Genomic DNA, 21,179 nt, shown 5'->3' on the forward strand with positions numbered 1-21,179 from the left:
TCAGCGAAGCCGAGAGGCCTCCCAGTTGCCTGGATCAGCGGAGCCAAGAGGCCTCCCCGCCCCGGGATCAGGGGAGCCGAGAGGCCTCCTGGTCGCCTGGATCAGCGGAGCCAAGAGGCCTCCCCGCCCCGGGATCAGCGGAGCCAAGAGGCCTCCAGGCCCGGGGATCAGCGGAGCTGAGAGGCCTCCTGGCCTGGGATCAGCGGAGCCTGATGGAAGCCCTGTGTGTTTATGCACCCTGGGGGTTCAGAGGTCCTGTCCTAGGCAGAGGCCTATGGTGAAATTTTCGACTCTGAGAAGCAGCCTACGGGCTGGAAGGCGGCTCCTCTGACCTCAGTGCTGGAGAAGACCATTAAGCAGAAAACTAAAGAAACCGATTTTACATCATTTCCCAGGTGGAGAACAGTTGGCATGTAAGCCCCTGACCAGTGCCCAGCCTCTCCCCTGTCAGTCTATCTCACTCTTAGGTACCATGTTCTTTGTTCTGTCTTAACTGCAACTCATTTTTAAACTAGATTGCTTTTAAAAGAAGACTAAATAAAGTTTCCCTTAAGTTATTTAGGTGGTGCTGGGGCTGCTGGGGCTGCTGGGGGCCTGATAGAAGACACAAACACGCAACGGGGGTCCTGTACCCAGCAGCCCCAAGGCCCGCCACCTTAGTGCTGGGGCTGCTGGGGGTATCAGAGACACAAACCCACAGGCCCGGCATCCAGCAGACCCAAGGCCTTCGTGGCAGCACTAAGGAACAGCAAGCCAAGCGGTGGAAGCAGCAAGCAGGTGGGCAGTAACAAGGGAGGGGTCCCGGACTGCAAGAGGGCACATGCTGGGATAAGGAACACCCCACCCATCCCCAGTGCATGAATTTCGTGCACCGGGCCTCTAGTAATAAATAAAAAGATACAGTATGAACTCTGTGGGTGAAAAAAACAGGAGACAATCCAACAGAAAAATAGACAATGGATGTGAACAGGCAGTTTGTGGGAGAAAGGAATACAAATGGCCAATAAACACACATAAATATGCTTATTTTTTCTCATAATTAAAGCAATATGATTTAAAATGAATACAATTTATAACCATGTATTTATCATTTTTAACTATACATGTAATATTTGTATACTGTCTACACTAATAAAAGAGAAACATGCAAATTTGTGTCACTCCGCTATTCCTACCAGCCAACAAAGATGGCAGTTACTTTGCATACACAGGCAGAGCAAAGACTGAAGGCTCCAGCTGGAGCGAAGACTGAAGACTGAAGACTGAAGACTGAAGAGGCTTGGCTTCTCCGCTGCGGCTGCAGCCGAGAAGCCAAGCCTCGCTGCGGCTGCAGGGGAAAAGCTAAGTCTCACTGCAGCTGGACCAAAGGCCTGGGTCCTGGGTGCCAGAGGAAAACCGGTGTCAGCAGCCAGAGGAAGGAAGGCCTATTGCATGAATCTTCGTGCAACAGGCTTCTAGTATACTAATAAAGGGGTAATATGCTAATTAGACCGGATAGACCAGACGTCTTCCAGACATCTTCCAGATGTCCTTCTGGACAAAGCCACGGTGGCGGGGGGGCTGAGGCAGAAGCGGTTAGGGGCGATCAGGCAGGCAGGCAGGTGAGCAGTTAGGAGCCAGCAATCCTGGATTGCGAGAGGGATGTCTCGGATTGTAAAGGGTGCAGACTGATCTGAAGGACCCCCCACCCCAGCCCTGGGCATGAATTTTATGCACTGGGCCTCTAGTATAATATAAGTAATATATGAATATTATATATAACATAATGTAATATATAATTTTTAACATATATGAAATATATGTATATATGTAATATACGTATATATAAATATATATTTTATGTAAATATACATAGCGAGAACTATATATATATATGCATACATTTGTATGTATAGGAGTGGACAAAAGTAGGTTTGCAGTAGATTATATGAAAAATAATACAGCAATTAATAAATAATACAAGTATAAACTGTGTTTTGCATACTGACAACTGTAAACCTACCTTTGCCCACACTTATATGTATGTATGTGTATATATATATATATATATATACATATATATATATGCTTATTTTTGCTCATAATTAAAGGAATGCAAGTGAAGATTAATATAATTTCTAACTATAATTTATATGTATATAAATACCATTTCTAACTATATATACAGTTAGAAATATGTGTATATGTAAACATATACATATACATACATATATGTGTATGTGTGTAAATATATACTGTAGATATATACAATCTACATATATGTTGCTATATACATATACATATACATATGTGTGTGTGTGCAAATACATATACACAGACGTGAAAAGAAAAATAGCAACTCCATTAGGGTTACCCAATGATGATCAGGAAAACTGACACATAAGAATACATTTTGACAATTATTTCATTCCTTATTTCATTAATAAAATCTTTTATTTATTTGTCATTTCCTCCTTGGCAGAGAATGTGAAGTTTTGGGGGAAATTATATTGTGATTTCTCAAAACAAATGACCTTATGTTCAAGTCAGACTGTTGGAGGAAGACAGAAAACACTAGCACAACTACAGTAGCGACACTTCCTGACACTGCAATTCCTCCTGGTTCATAGACCTCAGCCGGGCAGCCACAGAAGGGAAATAATTCAAGATTGGCTCCCAGACAGGCAGCAACAGCAAATGGTGCTGATAGAAATCATTAAAAGGAAGAGGATGAGACCCCTCAGGCTGTAGCAGGATGTCAGAAAATGCAATACACATTTATGTTTGAACTCAAGGTCTCTTAGCCAATCCATGTATTGTGGGAGTTGGGGGGGGGGGGGCTTGCACTTAAAGCAATGTTTTCTGTACATTACCTCATTATTCCTTCTTATAGTTTAATGAAGTAAGAATTATTTTTATCTTCAATGGACAAATGAGGAAGTACAGCTACCCAGTGGGGGAGCACTGGCCAGAAATGATGAGATTTGAGACAAGACCTGCACTCATCACCACTTCCAACCCTATGGGTCATCTATTCACAGCTGATCAATATTCACCCAGAGCTTTCACTGTGAAACACCCGGACTGAGAAACTGGGGAACTCAGGTGGATGGGCACTAGTGTGGGTTTGGAGCCACAAATGATTGCTGCTGGGACAGGCAGGAGGATGTATAAGAAGAACATGGGCCATTAATGCTGATGTGAAGGAAGGAAGGAAGACATGAATGGGATTAGAACATGTGGGAGACTTAAAATACAACAGAGGAGAAAAGGTGGGATGCAAAGCAAAACTAAACAAGCCTCTGCACCGAATAGAGAGTGGTGACTGAGAGAAAGCAAGGAAATATTTTCTTAAAGCTACCAAGAAGGAAGAAATGAGAAAACAAAATGTCAGGCCAGGCACTGCTGAGACAGAGGAGCGGCCCATGGACATCACCACAAAAGCCCCTCTCACTATGCTGAGGGTGTCAAGCCTTGAATTCTGATGCTGTGGCTGATTGAGAGTGATGGAGAAATCCTCAGGGAGATCCCCTCAGAATTTTCTCCACTTAGCAAAGTCACTTCAAAATTAAAATCTAACCCTAACTGAATGGGAAAAACTCAGGGTCAACCTTTGGCAGTTGATGAAAACAGATAAACAAATTACAGCCAATTCCTCAAGTGTGTAGCTCTTCTTTGGTACAGGGGTCCTTAATTCGGGTCCACAGATCCTCATTATTTCTGTGGAAAGATTTTAGGAAGCACAGGAACTTAAATAAGGTTGAGAAACTTATGTCTTCATTTTCACTCACCTCCACCTGAAAGTAACCTTTTCTTTTATTATGAATTTAGGCCGGAAATCACAGGAGCGATTTCCATAGGATCTGCGACTTGGGCACCAATAGATACTCATCCAGCTTGATGATCAGCTGTCAGTAGTCAGCAGTTCTTTTTCCCATTTCAACTAAATGGAATTTTAGGCTCATTCTAGTCTTGTTGAGCAAAGGTAAGGGTAGATAGCTCTAAAACTGCGCTTCTTCAACTTGAATGTGTAACAGGTCACCTGGGACTCCTCTCAAAATGCAAATTGTGATTTAGCAGGTGGGGCCACATGAGTGGTGGTGGGGGGGGTGGGAATTCACTTGAAGGAACCAGACTGCAGAGCTATTTGGATATAGAATTTTAAAGATGAAGATCCTTATGTGGGCATGTATAAAAAAATCCTCTGAAGGTATAGTCTATGTCACTTGGTGCGCATTTTACACCTCCCTGATAATATGAACAATTCCTTAAAATAGTCCCCTGGTGTTTATCAGTGTACACAGTTAGACAAACTGTTCTCACAAGTGTATTTTCATATCAATTTGTTGAGACCTTTATTATTTCATTTATTCACCTGGTAATATAATTGTTTGTAACATATGTTCTCTCAGTGTGTGGTGACCATGTCTTCATCTTTATCTCCAGTGTCTACCAGAGCTTTTGTAAACATTTACTCTTTTATGAATATTTAGCAGGTAGCTTACCGATGCCATGGTTTCTTTCTAGATCCTTGAACTGTGGATGCTGGCATTTGAAAAGCCTTAACAAAGATACATGTGTATTTAATTCCCAAAGCAATTTTGGAAGATAAAATATCTTGTTTTAATTTTTCTCATCACCCAAATACTCCTTTTTACCTGGGGCCTACTGACTTTTTAATTACACTTCCATTTGTCTAATTTAGCCTAAAAGGCCTATTCATAATTCAGAACCACAACCAAAGATAGAACCGACAGTTCTGCGTGCCTTTCACTAAAAAGATTTTCCAGCAGAAATGGAGTTGACCGAAAGTTCTGATACACACATCAGCTAGAAGGCATATCGTGTATATTGCGGATGCTCCCCAATAGCTCTCAAATAAACTTTGGTTCTAAATCCATGGTCTTTGGGCTGAGCCCTCTTAACAAAGGCCCATATGTGTGTGTCCAAAGCCCCACAGTGTTTGGGGCTTTATCTGAGCTCCAAATCCACAATTTAAAAACCATTGAACTGTACACTTTAAATGAGTGAATTGCATGGTATGTGAAATAAATCTGTTAAATAAAAAAGAGAGCCCTGGCCAGTGGGCTCAGTTGGTTGGGTGTCATCCATGCATTGAAAGGTTGCCAGTTTGATTCCCGTTCAGGGCACATGCCCAGGTTGCAGCTCAATCCCCTGAATGGGGCATGCAGGAGGCAGCCAATCAATGTTTTGCTCTTACATCAATATTTCTCTCTCTCTCCCTCTCTGCTCCTCTCTCTCTAAAAATAAAATATAAAATATCTTTTTAAAAGAAGAGAAAAAGAGAGAGTGGCACAGTATCCAATCATCCTAATGAAGGAGTTGGCCGTGTACTCACAAGTCGATACATAGATTCGAGGTCATTATCATAACGTTGGCTTGGCATCTGAATTAGTGGAAGCACCTGAACTATGGTTTAAAGCAGGAGTTCTAGTCTAGAGTCAGCAGATCAAGGTTCAAATCCCAACTGCACCACTTTCTAGTTGTGAAACCTTGGGAAAGTCACTACATTTCTCGGTACGATTTTTAATCTGCTAAATGGGCTTACAACAGTACCAAAACCCAGTGGTTACAATGAGGGTTAAATTGGGCAGTTCCTGTAAATGGCTTAGCACAGTGCATAGCCCCATGGTGGGTGCTCAATACACAGTAATTATGTTATTACTATTTTCTGGAGTACTAGGGATGCTGCACTAGAGAAAGCCAGATGGTAGTGTTTGCAGTGGGTCCCAAAGCCACTATCTCCCATTAAACTTCACTTTGACTTTCTCGGGTTCTGTCCCAGGCAATCCCTTCCCTACATCAAACTCAACTGCTGCACCATGGTTCAGGTCTTAGCTTAACAGTTCATAAACAAGGGGGCCCATCATGTGGAGCTCATAAAAGACAAATCCTGCATCTCCAAGTGTGGTCCCTAGACCAGGAGCGTCAGCATCAGAGGCCTTCTGAGAGTTCCGATCTGTGGAATTGGGAACTCAGGCTGGGACCCAGCGATCTGCTCTAACAAGCCCTCTAGTTCCATGGTCAGCAAACCATGGCTCACGAGCCACATGCGGCTCTTTGGCCCCTTCAGCGTGGCTCTTCCACAAAATACCACGTGTGGGCATGCATGTGCAGTGCGATTGAAACTTCGTGGCCCATGCACAGAAGTCGGTATTTTGTGGAAGAGCCGGTATTCTGTGGAAGAGCCACACTCAAGGGGCCAAAGAGCCGCACCAGTTACGAGCCGCAGTTTGCTGACCACTGCTCTAGGTAATTCTGACGCAGGCTGAAGTTGACAATAATTGACCAAGTGGAATCTGATTTTGATTAGCTCCTCCTGCAATTTAGACCGACTCACTGGCATATTGTCATTGGGAATCAGTAATCAAACAACAGAATTGCACTTTAATCCAGCTACACCACCCACAGATAGCCAACCTGCCAGCAGAAACTGCCTCAGAACTCTCTTACATGGACCCACCTTCAACCAGGAAATGGACAGGTCATACAAACACCTCTCAGAACCCATTTCCTCCGGGGACACTAATTTCTATGAAGCTAACTCATTTGTTTTGTTTGGGGCACAAGCTTGTTTTCAAGGCTAGTTTATTGATTGATTCATTTAATTTACCTATCACCAAATATTTTTCATGTCCCTACTATGTGTCAAGGCAACAACAACAATGGAGGAAATGTCACAATTCACGAGAAAACATTTTGGAAGATAAAACTGATCATTAACAGAGATGATGGCATTTTATTTCATTGGGAGCCTGAGCAATTGGGTAGACAACACTCCATGCTTACCATTTAGTAGGCTGTATAATTGTTTTTAGTTCTTGAGAAGCCCAGAGATACAATAAAAGTGAACATTTATTAGCAGCATGGTCTTAATCTTTTAAAAGTGTTTTCCAGTTCCTTGTGAGATTTCAAAACTCTCAAAAAAATATTATAACCCCCAAATAAGTCAGTGAAAATAAAAGCAATAAAACATAGCCTCATTCAGGAGCAGAGAGGAGCTTGGTAAAGATGCTGGAAGAAGGGAATTATAAAATATTAGTGTGGTGAACACTAGACATGTCCAGTTCTAAGAAATGATGATTTTCAGCTTTAAAAAACCCAGGTTCTGGGTTTTTATTGTTTGTAAGTTAATCATGTGTTAAATCATGTCATAATATGGATCTGAAAAACATATCTTACCTCTCTCTATAACCTGGAAAAACATATCTTACCTCTCTCAATAACCTGGCATCAAAATAATATTATTGGGGAAGGAAGCAGCAGGAAGGCGCAGCCACATCTGCCACAGTCTAACTTTAATTTATTCAAAGTTTTCATCAAAAGTTTTCTAAAGAAAATAGGGTTCCGGCCATACAAACATAAACCACGTTTCTTGGGCTTACCAGTTTAATATGTTCTCGCTTCTGGTATTTTTCACTATAATACTGTTCTTGTCGAAGATTAAGCAGTTGCTGTTGTTGCTTGTCCTTCAAGTCTATTAATTTCTGGGTCATTTCGGCATCCAGGGCAGCCAGATCTTGCTCAATGGTTGATGAGCCGTGGTCAGGGCTGCTGGGTTCTGATCTGTGGAGAAACAGAGCTTAACTCACATAACATGCAGGTCACAGTATGGTGGAGGGTAGGTGGTTCACCAGGGTTCCTCCTACAGAGAGCACTGTGTTTGGAAATAAATATTTCAATAATCCACCTCAAGTACAGGCTGAAGTGCCGAGGACAAGACATTTGTGACCGCTCAATATGTGCCAGGCACTTTCTACACTACAAAAGGCTTTCACAACAATGCAACGAGGAGAATGACTATCTCCAGTTAACATCTGAGGAAGCCAAGGTTCACTGAGACACTGTGCCTAAGGATACTGCAAGGGGAGGGTACTGCAATGCTGCTCACCTGAGGACAGACACCTGGGGGAAAGCAAGGTCTTAAGTACAGCAAAGAATCCTGGTTGGTTGCTCAGTGGTTAGAGCATTGGCCCTTAGACCAAAGGGTCATGGGTTTGATTCCAGGTCAAGAGCATGTACCTCATTTGCAGGTTCGATCCCTGGCCCCAGGTGGGGAGGCAACCAAACAGTGTCTCTCTCTCACAACAATTTTTTTTTTCTCTCGCTCTTTCTCCATTCTACGCTCTAAATATCAATAAAAATAATATCCTCAGGTGAGGCTTATAAAAAACAGACAATTACAGCACAGAACCATGCATGCCAGTATCTGGACAGAAACTACCCATATATGATCTGCTCGACACATTATGTGGAAAGCTCAGTTGAGATGATGGATATATGAATAAAAAACAAATCTAACGAACATTACATCCATTCATTGCTGAGTTATTTTCAGAAGTTTAAGGTGTATGAAGGAGGCTTGGAGGTGGCAGACATGATCAGGCTTCAGTGGCTTTGCCTTTTAAAAGGAGCTTTCCTGACTGTGCCCTTTGATGCTAGATGCTTAGGGACTTCCATCTGTGTGTTGAGGGGAAGTATTAGAAAATAAACAAGGGAACAAGGTTTCTGCATCTTTTGTAAAAGCAAAGTTGAAAATATCCCCTGTTGCCTAATGTTGCCTGTTTAAGATCCATGAGATGAATTCTATAATTTACTACCAGGAAAATGTTTGTCTCTCTTGGAAAAGCAAGCAAGTTTCCTTTAATCAGATGAGGAGAATTGTCTAACCCATATTTCCTTTTCTCAGAAGCTAAGAGCTATATTCAATGTTTAAGGACTGAAATTGCATTAAATGGTTGGTGCTATCCAGTAGAAATACAACATGAGCCACAGTTAATTTTTTTCTATATATGTGATCTAAAATTTTTAGTAGCTACCTTAAAGAGTAAAAAGAAATGAGTGAAATTAATTTTAATAATATATTTTATATAACCTAATACATTCCCAATGTTAGCACTTCAACATGCAATTAAAAGAAAATCAATGTGGTAGGTTCATATAGAAATGAGTTATTTCATATTCTTTTCTTTTTAAATAAAGTCTTTGAAATCTGGTATTTATATTATACTTACAGCACATTTCAAATTCTATGAGCCACTTTCCAAGGGCTCAATAGCCACTTGTGGCTAATGACTCCCGTGTTGGAGAGCAGGCCTAAAAAACTGGTAATCACTCAGTCTGTGTGTATCTATGTGTGTATGTTGTTTTTCTTTCTCTGCTTTTTGTAAGATTTTTACACCCGTCTTCTGTAAATAACTTCAACGCTCTATTGGAAGTTTGCAGAATAAGACATAAGTAAATAAATATGTGAATAAATAAATGATTACATACATATCACTAAAATAGGAATTTAGGAGAAGTTTTAGGCCAAGCTTTACTGGAACTGTTTATGTAACTGCAGGTAAATATTAATGCCATTAGCTTTCAGCTTCTTCCTTGAAGAAGGGACAAAAGTTCACCCAGATGGCTTGTGCGGCAGCTCCAGTTCTTAGAAATAAAGGTTTTGCTGCTTTTTAAAACCCTAGTACAGGGTTTTGATTGTGCTTTTAAGTTAATCACATGTTAAATCTTGTTTTCACAATATGGATCCAAAATAGGCACCTTACCTCTCTCTATAACCTGGCATCAAGATAAGATTACTCAGTAAAGAAGTGGAAGGGAGGATGTAGAACAGCCCTCCAACTCTCACCGACAGGTAGCTTACATGCTCACATGGTTCCCACATGACCACATCAGTTACTGTATGTGAGAATTATGTAGGTCATGTTAACTGCTGTGTCCTCCAGGCATACAGCTGGTGCTCAATAAACACTGGTTGAATAAATGTGTGAGATGCCTCTCCACGTCAAGTCTGGGTGCCTGGAGCCGTTTGGACCTCTGGATCCAAACACTAGGGTTACCTGTGCAGGGCTTTGTGGGTTAACGATGGGGCAGCAAAGAACAGGTGAAACTTCTTTCTGTATGACAAACTGTCTCTTCAACTAGGGCAGTGATGGCGAACCTATGACACGTGTGTCAGAGGTGACACGCGAACTCATTTTTTTGGTTGATTTTTCTTTGTTAAATGGCATTTAAATATATAAAATAAATATCAAAAATATAAATCTTTGTTTTACTATGGTTGCAAATATCAAAAAGTTTCTATAAGTGACACGGCACCAGAGTTAAGTTAGGGTTTTCAAAATGCTGACACGCCGAGCTCAAAAGGTTCGCCATCACTGAACTAGGGTCTAGGTACATGGAAAAATTTCATACCCACTAGGTTGGCCGCTGTATTATGGGAAGTCAGCCAGTTGATATTGGGCTCATAGGCTAGGACTCATGGATAGGACTCCCTGCATATCTATTCTCAGAATTTAGTCACATCAAGAAATTCAGTCCACAAGCAAAACTGAGCTGAGGTGACAGAAGAGATGCATAATGGAAGGAATGGGGTGGCTTTCCATCTTGCAGTGGTTGAGGTGCAAAATACAGTACAAAACAGGAAAAAAAATCCACATAAATGTCTCTCTTCCTCATGCCATCAAACAAATCGTACTCATTCAACTTACTTTTTCTTACTGTCCTTTCTGGCTGTCTTTTCCAAAGCCGCTCTCCTCCTTAGGTAATCATTCTGAATTTCATTATACTTCGTAGTGTGCTCCTTGATAAGGTCCGTGGTTTTCTTGTGGTGTCTCTTAACCAGCTCTTTCATTTCTTTGTAGTGCTTCTTTTGAAGTTTTACAAACGACTTCTGTTGCTTTAGCTCTTCAATAGTCTGCGCTTCCACTTCTGCAACGAAAGATCAGAAAAGCTAACAGACATGGAAGGACTGAAAAGACAGACGTAGAGAGGAGTAGCAACTTGTGTGTCTGATCCTAGCCGACCCGAGCTTAAGAGCAGAGCTTTGATGTCGAGCTTAAGTGGGTTTCAGGGTGGCTCCATCACTTGCTAACTTTGTGACAATGTTACCAAATTTCTCAAAGACTCAATTTATTCACTTGTAACTTTTTTTAAAGTCTGGGCTCCCTAGAAACAGAGCCCAAGAGGAGCAAGCCGGTGCATGTGTTTCCCAGAGGCAGGCTCTCAGGAGGAGGGGAGTGAGGGCAGCAGACAGGGAAGGGGAAGCAGTTAAAGGTGATGTGAGCGATGGAGGCTGGCTCCTGCCTGACCCAACTGGGCGCTCTGGAGTGTGAATTGTACCACGGAGTCGGCCTCACCTTGAGGCAAGGGGGTCAGCATTTTGCATATTTGCGATAGTCCGTGGGGGGAGGCAGAGCCTACTAGAGCGGAAGCTTCCTTTCGGCTGAGAGCAATTTTTAAGAGCAGGGAAAGCTCTGAGCTGTTGTCAGCCATCGCTCACTGCAGCTTGAGGGTGGGTCCGCCGGCGGGTAAAGGGGATCTGTGCGGGTCACCAATAGCATCCACCTTAAGGATCACAAGGCTTCCCTACTTTTCAGGATTACTGTGCTGGTGAAATAGAAGAATTGCTGCCAAGTGTTTAGCACAGTTTCTGGCAGTGTGCCTGTAGACGCTTCACTAATGATTGTTCAGGTTCTAGAGCAGCCTCTGTAAAAGGCACTATCCACAGTACAGACGTGGTAGGCTTGCACATTTATCAGTGTTCCAGTATAAAGCAATGAAGTGAAGGAAAGCCCATTAATGTGATTTTCCCAGTGGCACCATTACATGGCTACATATTTTATCCACTGCTGGGAATTCATTTACTGTGAAAGAACTTGACCTTAAGACATTCTGAATTTCATTGACATATCTGGTCAACTCTAGAAAATGCATTTAAAAATATGTTAACATTTCTGAAATTAAGATGGATCTTATAGTCAACGGAGTATAACAGTGTGCCAGCAATTTTTATCTCAGCCATCCATGAATAGCGAGTGCCTTAACGTTGACGATGTCCTAACTGCAATGAATTGCCACCTCTTTGGACCTAGATTAAGTCATAGTTCACGTTTCCATGCTTTCTTTGATTTGAACTTTCTGCTTCTGAGAGGAGAAAAAAAGTTATCAAATAGAACTGTCAAAAGATTCAGAAATAGAATACCTATGCCATGAATAACAACAGACCTGAGTAGAAGATGAGATAGCTAGTGAATTAATGTTGAAATCAGAATACAAATTGATGTTCCTAAATGCTGAGGTCTTTAAGCAATTGAAATATGCTTCCCTTTCTTATAATGTGTCTAGTCTCCTGACATTAGATTCCTTTGGATAAAGAGGCTAGTGAGAAAATCAGGTACATTTATTTAATGGTTTCCCTCAGGCCCAAATAGACTCATTAGGATTGCATAGTAATTTATTATATTAATAATTTATAGTCCCAAGGAATTGCTGCATTTTTGGTGACAGATTCAATCCCATTTCTTTAAGAACAGTGTGTAGCACATCAGCTATGGCAAGTAGCAACAGGGTTCAAGATGTTCCAACCTGTGTTTAAAAAAATTCCAGAGAAAATACTTTTTAAAAAGTCTGTGTATGAAAGGTTGTAATTTGAATATGCTCTTAAGTATACAGATAATGTTCATTTATATAAAGAGTCAAATATCACTCATAAACAAGCCATCCAGAGATAATCACTGTTAGTTTATTGTACAGACCCTTGGCCTTTCTTCTATGCATTTATTTTTAAATAACACTGGAATCATGCTCTATTTACACTTCTATCTCTTGTTGTATGTGTCAACTTGTTACCCAGGGAACTAAATCTTTAAAACATGTTTTTAAAAATACATTGTTGCCTGACTAGCGTGGCTCAGTGGTTCAGCATCAACCTATGAACCAGGAGGTCTCGGTTCCATTCCCAGTCAGGGCACATGCCCTGGTTGTGGGCTCCATCCCCACTAGGGGTGTGGAGGAGGAGGTAGCTGATCAATGATTCTCTCTCATTATTGATGTTCCTATCTCTCTCTCTCTCTCCCTTCCTCTCTGAAGTAAATAAACATATATATTTAAAAAAATTCTTGAAGTAATTTTTTCTATGAATATTTTATGTATTATTTTGGTGAAACATAAATACATGCCTAAAAATATATAAATCGTAAAGATAAAGGCCTATACAGTTTCACAAAGTGAGCAAGCTTCAACAGCCATTACTCAGAACAGCATCAGAATATCATCAGATGCCAGAGGCCCTCTTTTTGGTTCCTGCTCCCCATCAAATATAATCCAATCCGTGTTTCCAACAGCATGAGTTAGTTTTGCTTGTTTTTGAACTTTATATAGATGGAATCATAAAGAATGTGCTCATTCGTGTCTGGCCTCTTTTCTTCAACACAGTCCTTGTGAATTTTATGCATGTTGTGTGTGACTGTGGTTTATTTATTCCGAGAGTTGAAGCCAGGTTTAGTCTGTGACTGTAACACAATGTGTGGATCCACCCGACTGTTTACGGACATTGGGCTATACGCAGTTTGGGGCTCTTCCCAAGAGTGCTGTTTTTGGTGAGCATTTCTGTTGTATATTAGGCCGAGTATAAAACATTTTTCAGATTTTATTAAGTATGGCTAACTGTATTAAAGAAAGCTTGTGCCAATTCCACTAGTTTATGAAATTAACCAAATATAAAATATTTCCCAACTGAATCACAGTCCTCCAACACTGTGTATTCTGTGGTCACCAATGGATCATATTCTGTATTTCTAAACGATGGTTTACTGTTGTTACTTTGGGAGGATATGCCTTCCTATTAGCTGGGCCACATTTTCCAGGATGAAACAATTTTTAGATTCTAAAATGGATATCTTGTGAAATTATATTATTTTTATATCAATAGGATCCTATCGCCCAAGGATGGTCACTTTTCTGTGATCACATCATGTAGTGTGGCCTCAACTAGGGCTGTGTATCTGTAAGTATTTTTAGAGAAGAAATATGAATAATGTTAATCTTCAGAGATGGAGGGAAGCCTTCTTTCCTCTAAATCAGCGGTTCTCAACCTGTGGGTCGCGACCCCTTTGGCAATCGAACAACCTTTCACAGGGGTCGCCTAAGACCATCCTGCATATCAGATATTTACATTATGATTCATAACAGTAGCAACATTACAGTTATGAAGTAGCAACAAAAATAATTTTATGGTTGGGTCACAACATGAGGAACTGTATTTAAAGGGCCAGAAGGTTGAGAACCACTGCTCTAAATACTTACACTCTATCATATTCAGCTGCCTAATTCCTCCGGGTAAAGGGTGGTATTTACCTGTTAAAACACTATGAATAAGATCTTCTGTTTTGGCAGGTGCCTTTCCAGGGCCTGAAATAAAAAGATAAAATAAATAGGCATTTTTAACTTTTTACATTTTATTCTTCTTGTAAAACAACGATTGGCCCTTGAGTCGAAATCTCTTTGTGGAGAAATTACAAATTTGGGGAGAAAATTATTCCAAAAACTTGTAAGAAATGTTCTCCTTTTGTTCCTTTGAGGCAAACATAATTAAATGTGAATCTATATGTTCCATTTATAGAGAAAAAGTATATCCCTCCACTTGAAATAAAAACCAGCAACAAATTCAATTTAGGCAATGCTACTGCCACCTTTTGGCAAAATCAAGAATGACAAGGGTTCTTTTAAAAATCAAATGCTGACAAGTTGGCACTAATCATTGTTGCAGACAAGTTCTATTGGTGGATGCCAAGATCACTGGGTAAATGTTTAAGGAGAAACAGGGTAGCTGCATCATCTAAAAGTATCTCCCCCAATATAGCTGTTAACTATGAAAGAGAAAACCATAGCTTTCAGTGGAGAAACCTGGTAGTCATCACCTTAACCAAGTGCTCCAACACCACCAGTGAGGAGACACATCAATACCAGGTTCCCCCGACATGCTGCACTGAGAACGGCATGACATCACATCTGTGATGTCCTTGACAAACATGTAGTACTTCAACCTAATCATGAGAAAACATCAGGCTGGTCCAAATGGAGGGCTATTCTGCAAAATACCTGACCAGTACTCTTCAATAGTGTCAAGGTCATGAAAGACAGGACAGACTGAGGGACCATCATAGGTTAAAGGAAAATAAGGAGACATGACCATTAAACGCAGTGTGGGATCCTGAGTTGGAACCTGGGATGGTAATATAAAGACATTAGTGGGAAGCGGGTGAAGTTCAAACAAGGTCTGTCGTTCAGTTCAGGGTGCTGAGCCAAGGTTGATTTCCTGGCCTGGGAGTCATACGATGATTCTGACAGATGTTAACATCAGAGAAGTGCAAATCATTTTTGTAATGCTGTCTGTTCCATTTAAAAAAAATTATTCTGTATGTCAAATTTTTTCAAAACATGAAATCAACCCCCCCCCAAAAAAAAAGTCTAAATGCTCTTCTACTATCAAAAGCAAAGCACAACTGGGGAGTAGGGGAGGCCAGGGGAAGGTCAAGGGAGAAAAGGAAAAAAAGGAGACATATGTAACACTCTTTGTAATACTTTAAGCAATAAAACAAAATTTTAAAAAAGAAAAGCACAAGGCTATTATCACTCACATATTTAAATGACTTACTTATATTCCAGAAGCACTCAAAACTTTGTATTTGCCATATAAAAATCTTCATTTGAAAATATCACTTCTTGTTCCTGACCAAGTCGTCTCACTGTCACTGATCTCAACAACTTTCTTGAAAGCATAGGCCCAGTCATATCTCATACACATCTAATATGACTTGTTCTTTTCAAAACCTCATTCTCCCCCATGAGAAATACTCCTCCCCTCCCAAATAAAGAGTCTGGGCGCATTGGTGGCATGCACTGGCATGAGGAGGAAAGGAGGAGACATGAGGCCACACTTTCATGGAAGAAAATCCCTCTCCCTTTATTCAGTTTATTGACCAACTCAACAAAAAGTTATTAAGTACATGCTATTCCCAGGCTCTTTGCAAAGGAAACATCAAACTGTAGCCTAACCTGGGAACCCTACCATATCCTGGGGAAATAGGACATGTGTACCATTGTAGTTGCCTAAAGCAGTCTCAGACAACACGTTGAAGTTAGTTGCATAGAAATCAAAGGATTTTCCTGAGAAGTGAGACATGAGTGTAGCTTTGGTAGGAGCACAGAAGTTGAAAGCAAGTATTTTAGGATCATAGGGGACTGTGCCATTCTGGACATCACCCTTCCCTGGCGATATGACCTTCGAGAAGCACCTTGTCACCCCAGAACTGCAGTTTAGTCACCCGGACAATGGGGCAATCATGGAATCTACACTGCTAGGCAGAGACTAAGAGTTCAATGAGATAATCCACATGAAGGGTTTAGCAGAGTGCTGGGCACCTGAGGAGAGCTCAAGGTTATTGAAAAGTAAGTTGGAGCCTTGACTTGGTGAGGAAGAGCTAAGAATGAGCTTCTAAAGCATAGCTGCTTACAAGAAGTTTGTAAAACAGCCACTTTTAACTTTATGCATTTTATTCTTCCTGTAAAACAACCTTTGGCCCTTGAGTCTAAATCTTTTTAGACTGCCAGCAGACATAATCCACCACTAAATAAAGACACCAGAAACCTGGGTGATATTTTGTTGTGGCTTCATAAGTCCTCAGCAGAGCCAGATGAGCACTTAGGTGTCTTTCTTGGCATTCACTCACTCATTCATTCATTCATTATTTCATTTGTTCACTCATTTATTCATTCATTCACTCATTCATTCATTCCTTTATCACACATTTCTGGATCCTTCTAAGTCCATGTGCCCTTGCTCACATGATACTGTAGGAAACTGCATCATGCTACCTCCTTTGTGGCACGAACAAATTAGAGGCTGTTTGTCAAGTTTTACAGCTCTCTTTTCTGAGGTTTTACCTGGAGCAGGTTGGCTGTGGATGGCCTGGGAGGGAGGTTTGGGTGCCAGGGATGTAGTGTGATTTACTCCATTTTCTGCTGGAGTCGTCCCGGCTTCACTCAGAGCTTCTGACGATGTTTCCCCAGGATCAGGCTAAAATGGTAAACATCCTTTCATTTCCCATATTTCTTACTGTTTTGTTATTACTTTCTTAAACTATTTGATAGCATTGTATTTGAGCTGAAATTAAAAAAAGAAATTCCTTGTCTCACTTCAAGGAATCAGTGGAAGTCAGTTCTTGTGACTTTATTTCTCCCTAGCCTTTTTTCCAAATATTCTTTCTTATGAGTTGAGTAAAATAAGCACGGAATCCTTTCACATAACACTGGAAATTATGACAGAAACCAAAGAACTAGAAATGTCAATTTTATCAATTTAATGGAGAGACTCTTAGGATCCAAGTAAACAAATTTCTAGGAAAGAAAGTTCAGAAGCTAGTATTTCAGTTGCACTGAATTTGGCTTAGACAAGTAGAGAAAAATGTGCAAAATTAACTACAGCAGAAGGGGGCTCCTGCCCTCTAGTGGCCAACTAAAGTATTACAACATTTTTCTTCACAAGTAGACTTTTTTAAACCAAAATTTTATTTTAGAGTAATATTTATATTATTCCTATTTAAAAATTGAACAGAAGTGACTTTAAAATATGTTGTAAGTGTAATAATAAAAGGATAACTGGAAAAGCCATTTTCACAAGTTTTACAGAGGAAGAGATGCTATTTGAAATGCTAATTGAATAAGTCTACATCCTGCCCTTTGAAAATTGAATGTGATGATCAAGCAATAAAAAAATAAGCACACAATACAATAAAAGATGATATATTGTAGAAGTGTATACCTAGAACCTGCATAATTTGTTAACCAATTTTACCCCAATAAATTCAATAAAATCAAAACAAAACTTTACAGCACTATAGAACACTAAAATTTACAGAACTTAATTGAGTGGTTAGTATGGTAAGTAAAGGGTCTTGCAAATACCAAATGTGTGACTGGGTTGTTGGAGATTCTGGGTCATGCTGTCCTTGCCAAAGTCATCTAAAAACTGTAGTCCCTCCATGTAGTGGTTAGGATAACAGCATCTCTATTTGGACATCAGATGGGTAAGGGGCAAGGCCACCGGTTTTTCTGGGTTTCATCATGCAGAAATCTAGTCTATTGGAATAAGTGTGAGAAGTGAGTGTGGCTTTGTCTTTTGGCTTTGTCTTTCCCTCAAGAAAGAGCTTCTTCAAAGACATATATAATTTGTACCTTCAATTTCTATTAGCTGAATAAAATAAGATAATGTATCTGCCCCAAATTTCTAAGAGATTTGGTTCATTTCTAAAAACTACATCCTGATACATTCATTTTGAAGTGTTTAGGGATGAAATATGCCAGTATTTGCAACCTTCTTTGAAATGCATCAATATAAAATGAAATAGCCCTAGCCAGTTTTTCCCAGTGGTTAGAGTGTGGGCCTGAGGACTGAAGGGTCTCGGTTTTGATTTTGGTCAAGGGCAATACCTAGGTTGCAGACTCAATCCCTGGCCCGGGTCAGGGCGCATGTGGGAGGCAACCAATCAATATATCTCTTTCACATGGATGTTTCTTGCTCTCTATCTCTCCCCCTCCCTTCCACTCTCTCTAAAATTCAATGGAAAAAATATCCTTGGGTGAGGATTAACAACAACAACAAAAACCCATGAAATAATGAGTGGATAGAGGGATGGATAGATGAATATATATGTGATAAACAAATGCATTTAATTTTTAAGTATAGAATCTAGGCAATTGCTATTTGATGTTCAGTATACAATTCTTTCCAGGTTTGTGTATGTTTGAACATTTTCCTAATAAAATATAGCACAACTTTTATGTTTTGAAGCCTATCAGGAGGAGTTAGAAGCAAAAGACAGCTTTAAGCAGATAAATAAATCCATCTCTTGACTTCAGCATTTGAAGCTTCTTGATTTACCAAGTAAAATGATTCTGGCTTTTATTGCAATTAGTACCCAGCGTGTTCCTCCAGCGGTAACTGGAGCCAATTGGAACATGGAGCCAACTGATTCTTTACACAGCATGAGCCATGTCACAATTTAAAGAAATAATCAGCATTCACCCAGTCTCACTTTGTTGAAACATTAGTGACAGTTGTAGTTTATATAAATATGTTTGAATTTGTATTAATGTCAGTCTCTCCCTCCAAACTGTCAGTCAGGTCTATGAGAACATCCAATTTTTCTTCTAATATATGTTCATAGTGCCCAGCATGGTGACTGACACTCAGTTGTATTAAAAAATTGTATTGAATAAATAAGTGAATTAATAAATCCACATTTTCCTGCTCACATATAATCAATAGATATATTGCTAATGACAAAATCCTGTAACTAAAAACCATCTAAATGTTATGTTAAAATAAGAAAAAATTTTTCCTTAAATAAATGAATCAATGAATGAAAAATAAAGATACTGCTTTACTCATAATTGCAGTTGTTTATTTAGGAGGAGATTAAAGATTAAAGGCCATAGCTCTGCTGAATATTTCATATATCTTATATATGTTTCTGTTCCAGCCAACTTTAATTTATTAGAAATACTGTTATGGTCTCCAAAGAATTCAGCAGAAATAAACTATTGGCAGTTAGGCAGAAGTTATGGATTCCTTCAAAGAGAACGGAGACCAACACCGCCTTTTGCATTCATCTCGTGAGAATGAGTGTGTCATAGTAAGTAAGCCAAATCATTTGGCAAATACTTGTTAGAGATGCCATTCTTGGGTCTACCCCAGACCTACTGAATAGGAAACTGAAGGTGGGGCCCAGCCATCTGTGCTTTCAGAAGTCATCCAGGTGATTCTGCTACATGAGAAAGTCTGAAAACCTTGCTACTCAAAATATGCTCCACAGAGCAGCAGCATCGCCATCACCTGGAAGCTTGTTGGAAATGCAGAATTGTGTGCCCTGCTCCAGACCTAATATATTTGCATCTGCAGTGTAACAAGATCCCCAGTTTAAAATTCGAGAAGCCCTGGTCTAAAGCAGAGTGGAAAACTTTGTCCTTGAGAGTCACACTTTTATAATCTCTATGCCATTGGGCACAGCATGGATGGCAACATTCAAGTGTCTGCATCCATCGCTGTTTTAGACAGAGGAACCGGAAGCCACTCTTGAGAGTAGACTGAAATTTTAAAAATGAAGACTGTATATTTGTCCTGATGGGGGTCCAGATTTATCCAGGGCATCCAATGAAAGTGCCTTGTAATCTCCAAAGCCACACAGAAATGAAAGGGACAGTGTTGTTACCTAAAGGCCAGCTCCTAAAAGGCAAACTCTCTCTTCCTACTTTTATTGGATGCTTTCAAGTTCAGGGGCTGGGAGAAGCTATTGTTTCTATAAATTAGTATTCAGCTACATTATTATTGGAGGAGGGAGATTTTCATTTAAGGAGAACAAAAAAATGACCAATAAACCTCATCTTTGATTTTATCACCAAGTTCTTGAACCATGGACGAGACTCAGCTTATTTGCTGGAAAAATTAAATGGCCAACAAGGCCTTCCTGAGTTCATTGCTGTGCCCTTATGAGGTAATCACCTTGGATTTTTGCACCATAGGACCTTTTCTTTTCAAATAATCAAATTCCTTCGAAGGTATCCCCAAGGTGCCATACACTGAATTAGGAAATAAACTATAAGCTCACTGATAAGAACAACTTTTTAAGTCTGACAACTTAAAAACTAGGCCTCTTAAAATAAATGAAATGTTAGTATTATCAAACAACTCTCCCTTTCCGGCACAAAAATGTGGAGATCACTCACACACCTGCACTGCTATCATACACACAGACAATAGAGGGAACTCCCGAGAACAGAAACGTTGGCCTTGAGGGCTGAGTAAGGTTGGGATGTCAGGTACAGGCATACCTCAATTTTTACCTTCGCTTTACTATGTTTCACAGATGTGTTTTTTTACAAACTGAAGGCAAGATCTTTTGCCAGCAAAAAAAATTATGACCTTCTTTACTGCGATACTCACTTTGTGGTGGTCTGGAACCAAATCAACATACCTCCGAGGAATGCCTGTACTCTGTCTTAGACCATAACTTCCCCCAAGGGTGGAAATGGATGCTTGGTGACTGAATGTAGCCTTTGTGGCTTGGAAGTTTAGAGTTGGGAGATATGTATGTGTATTTTGGCCAACAGCCAGTGTATAATCTGATCAAATAGAATCTGTATACAGAAACCTAACTTATTGAAAAACCAGTTTTTATAATACCCAGTGACTTAAAGGGGGAAATCTTGACATTTGACTCAACAAAAAGTTCAGTTCAAAAGATATCACTATCAAAGGTAAAGGTCTTGTAGTCTGTGCTCAGTCATCCAGGTAACCTGCTGCAGGGGACAGGAAGTGAATGGAGGGCTAGTCCTTA

The 21,179-nt window shown here is 40.1% G+C and overlaps 1 protein-coding gene across 5 annotated transcripts in view; it reads right to left on the reverse strand.

Moving 5' to 3' along the window:
• PLCB1 (phospholipase C beta 1) overlaps positions 1-21,179 on the reverse strand; it is a 638,281-nt gene that overhangs the window by 87,486 nt on the left and 529,616 nt on the right. For all 5 annotated transcript variants that reach the window (XM_070419924.1, XM_070419923.1, XM_070419927.1 and 2 more), the window contains exons 24-27: positions 16,729-16,861; positions 14,140-14,193; positions 10,494-10,713; positions 7,386-7,566 (exon numbers count right to left, since the gene is read on the reverse strand). In XM_070419924.1, the coding sequence (XP_070276025.1) occupies positions 7,386-7,566; positions 10,494-10,713; positions 14,140-14,193; positions 16,729-16,861 (588 nt within the window). The remainder of the gene's footprint in view (positions 1-7,385; positions 7,567-10,493; positions 10,714-14,139; positions 14,194-16,728; positions 16,862-21,179) is intronic.

This window comes from Myotis yumanensis, unplaced genomic scaffold, assembly GCF_028538775.1.
Source record: "Myotis yumanensis isolate MYYU_CA2020_CCGP unplaced genomic scaffold, mMyoYum1.0.hap1 SCAF_7, whole genome shotgun sequence".
In the NCBI taxonomy this organism is placed as follows: domain Eukaryota; kingdom Metazoa; phylum Chordata; class Mammalia; order Chiroptera; family Vespertilionidae; genus Myotis; species Myotis yumanensis.